Source organism: Dendrobium catenatum, unplaced genomic scaffold, assembly GCF_001605985.2.
Source record: "Dendrobium catenatum unplaced genomic scaffold, ASM160598v2 original_scaffold_213908, whole genome shotgun sequence".
In the NCBI taxonomy this organism is placed as follows: Eukaryota; Viridiplantae; Streptophyta; class Magnoliopsida; order Asparagales; family Orchidaceae; genus Dendrobium; species Dendrobium catenatum.
The window spans coordinates 1-2,611 of record NW_021532318.1 but is presented as its reverse complement, the minus strand read 5'-3'; the positions used below and the strand labels follow the sequence as shown (position 1 = coordinate 2,611).

At 32.7% G+C, this 2,611-nt stretch overlaps 1 protein-coding gene across 1 annotated transcript; it reads left to right on the top strand.

Annotated features, from left to right (window-relative positions):
• Window positions 1–12: 12 nt before the first annotated feature.
• Window positions 13–2,604, top strand: LOC114578910 (protein REVERSION-TO-ETHYLENE SENSITIVITY1-like). The gene is made up of 2 exons (XM_028692509.1): window positions 13–1,609; window positions 2,293–2,604. The coding sequence occupies exons 1-2, from the start codon at window positions 1,325–1,327 to the stop codon at window positions 2,350–2,352; spliced, it is 345 nt and encodes a 114-aa protein (XP_028548342.1). The 5' UTR covers window positions 13–1,324; the 3' UTR covers window positions 2,353–2,604.
• The last annotated feature ends 7 nt before the right edge of the window (window positions 2,605–2,611 follow it).

The window sequence follows — 2,611 nt, the reverse complement described above, 5'->3', positions numbered from 1 at the left end:
TGCTCTTCCTTGATAAATTTAGTGTCTTGAATGTATCGGTGCAATCTGTTTTGCAAAAGGACAAAGTTTGTGTGATTTCAACGATGAGCAAGGTGCTTCAATGCTCATTACGTATGATGATGAGTGACGTTGTGTTGGTTGGTCATCTTTCTCATTGCCTTCACTTGCATCGACTGTGAAATATATATAGAGGTCAACTATTCATATTAGAAAATGAAGACATTATGAATGATGTATTATCAAGGTTCAATTTTTATTTTCTATCCTCTTAAATTTGTCATGGATGGACTTGTCATTGATTTTCAAATTAATGCACCCTCAAGAATGCTATTGACAGCTCACATTCACATATTAGGCGACAAGGATTTTAAAGCGAGAAATTAGAATTATGTAAATTAACATTATGTAAGGGATTTATAATTATATATAAAAATTTTGAGTATACATTAATTAGTGAATACATAATTTTTAATTTTGGCCTTCTAAATCATGGGTAGAACCACCATGAAACTAATATGAAAGAGAAAAGGACGACCAAGGATAATATGCCAAGAAGTGCAGATGAACTTATGAATGCTTCAATTTAACCACGGGCGGTCAACCGTGTTAAGTGTTAATGAACAATTCATAATGCTTAGCTCAAGTAACTTGGATAAGGCAAAACATGATGGTGGCGAATTGGTGATGATAATCTAGATTGTTATGTGAAATTCTTTCATTATTTACTTGTACATTTAAAATATATTTTGCTAAAGTATCTTGTGAGATTTATATGTTATTTTTGGGTCTATGTTAGGAATTCTTCCTTTTACTGAATCCATGGCCCCTACTTTATAAAATTTGCGACTTGATGTCCAATGCATTTTTTTGGTGTGCAGTAATGAGTTTATGTCCCAAAGAACAGTTAGGTGCACTTTATTAATTTTCATTTGCAAATTTGTGGTCGGCATACTGCAAGATTCATTAAACACGTTGAATTTGCCAAAACTGCAAAGAGTGACGATTGTGCCAATACGTGGTTCTATTTTTTATTATACTGCAATAACCTGCCCAATGGATTTAGAAGGAAAATTCACTCTTGAATTTGGAGACTGTCTTCATGTTCTGAAGTAATACTGTTTTAAAGCTTGTAATCAACCAATTCTTCTTATGTTCGTTCAGGATATGGAATCTTCAGTGCGTTTGATTAATTAATTTCTTATGGTTTATTTGTTCTTTCAGTGCCAAGTGTTTGTTCCATGCTTAAGCAGCATCTTGGACTGTATTGCATAATCATGTTGAGTAATTTGTAGAGAGTTTGATATCCCTGGACCCAGTTTCCTTGATGGAGCTTAAAGCTGCTAGTGTTGATTGTGAAGATGGGAATTTCAGTAGGTCGCTCAATGATCTGTGGCCGCTTGATGAAATGAATCCAAAGAAGGGAAGGTTTCCTTGCTGCATAGTTTGGACTCCCCTTCCAATTATCTCATGGCTGGCTCCTTACATCGGCCATGTTGGAATTTGCCTTGAGGACGGGGCAGTTTTGGATTTTGCTGGTTCAAATTTTGTAAACATTGATAATTTTGCATATGGTGCAGTTGCCAAATATGTTCAACTCGACAGGAAACAGGTGGAATAGGCACCCAAGGGCCATCTCTTTTCTCTATTTTTTTATTTCTTTTTAATTCTGAACTTGCTATGAGATTGCGTGGATTTCATTTATTCTTCAAACTATAAATTTATTTGTAGGCAACTTTCATTCTCCTTGTTTTTATCACCATTGTTAAACTACTTAGTTAAATAGCCTAAGAGCAAAAAAAAAAGAATTCAGAAATCAAGTAAACTAAACATGCTGCAATTTCCAGATATTTTTTCTTCAATGCCTACTCTCTCTAATATTTTATAGTTTTATTTTTTCTAAGCAAGTATTTTGGCATGCCTTCTGAAATCCACGTCGCACATTTCAAATCACCAGCCATGTATATATTTGTTTCATTACTTCACTTCCATTTCTAATTTTACATTAAATACAAATACATTTCTAAATTCAGCTGGACAAATATTAGAATCTTAATTATAATTTCTTGTTGCAATAATGGTTTTAACTTTTAAGTGCTTAAATTGGAATTTTTAGTTGTAGTTTCTAAATCGAATTAGTAAGAATGATTCTTTGGGGAAGTACATGAAACGAAGTGGAAGTGCGCAGGAATCTTGCTAGTGGCTTATTGACGCTATAGCAACAATAGCTAACACCTTTCCCTATATGGTTTGTGGACATCCAGTTTGATTCTTTAACATTTGTGCTGATTGCAGAAGACAAAACATCTGGAACTAATAATCCAAATATTTCGTATGTATCCAAGTGATATGTAATAATCTGCACTCAGCATGGTATGCTTGAACTTCTGAACTTTTTGTAAATATGTGCTGCTAATATGGATTTTTTTTTTTATAATAATGAATTTACCTACATACCACTGAATTTTTATGTATTTACATATATTGCACATATTTTTTTACATTTAATTTATTCAAATAACTTCCTAATATTTAAATTACATTAATGTTATTGCTCGAAAGATTACCCTATCATGTATGATTTTTCTCTTCTTATGTTAGTTTTTGACAATCA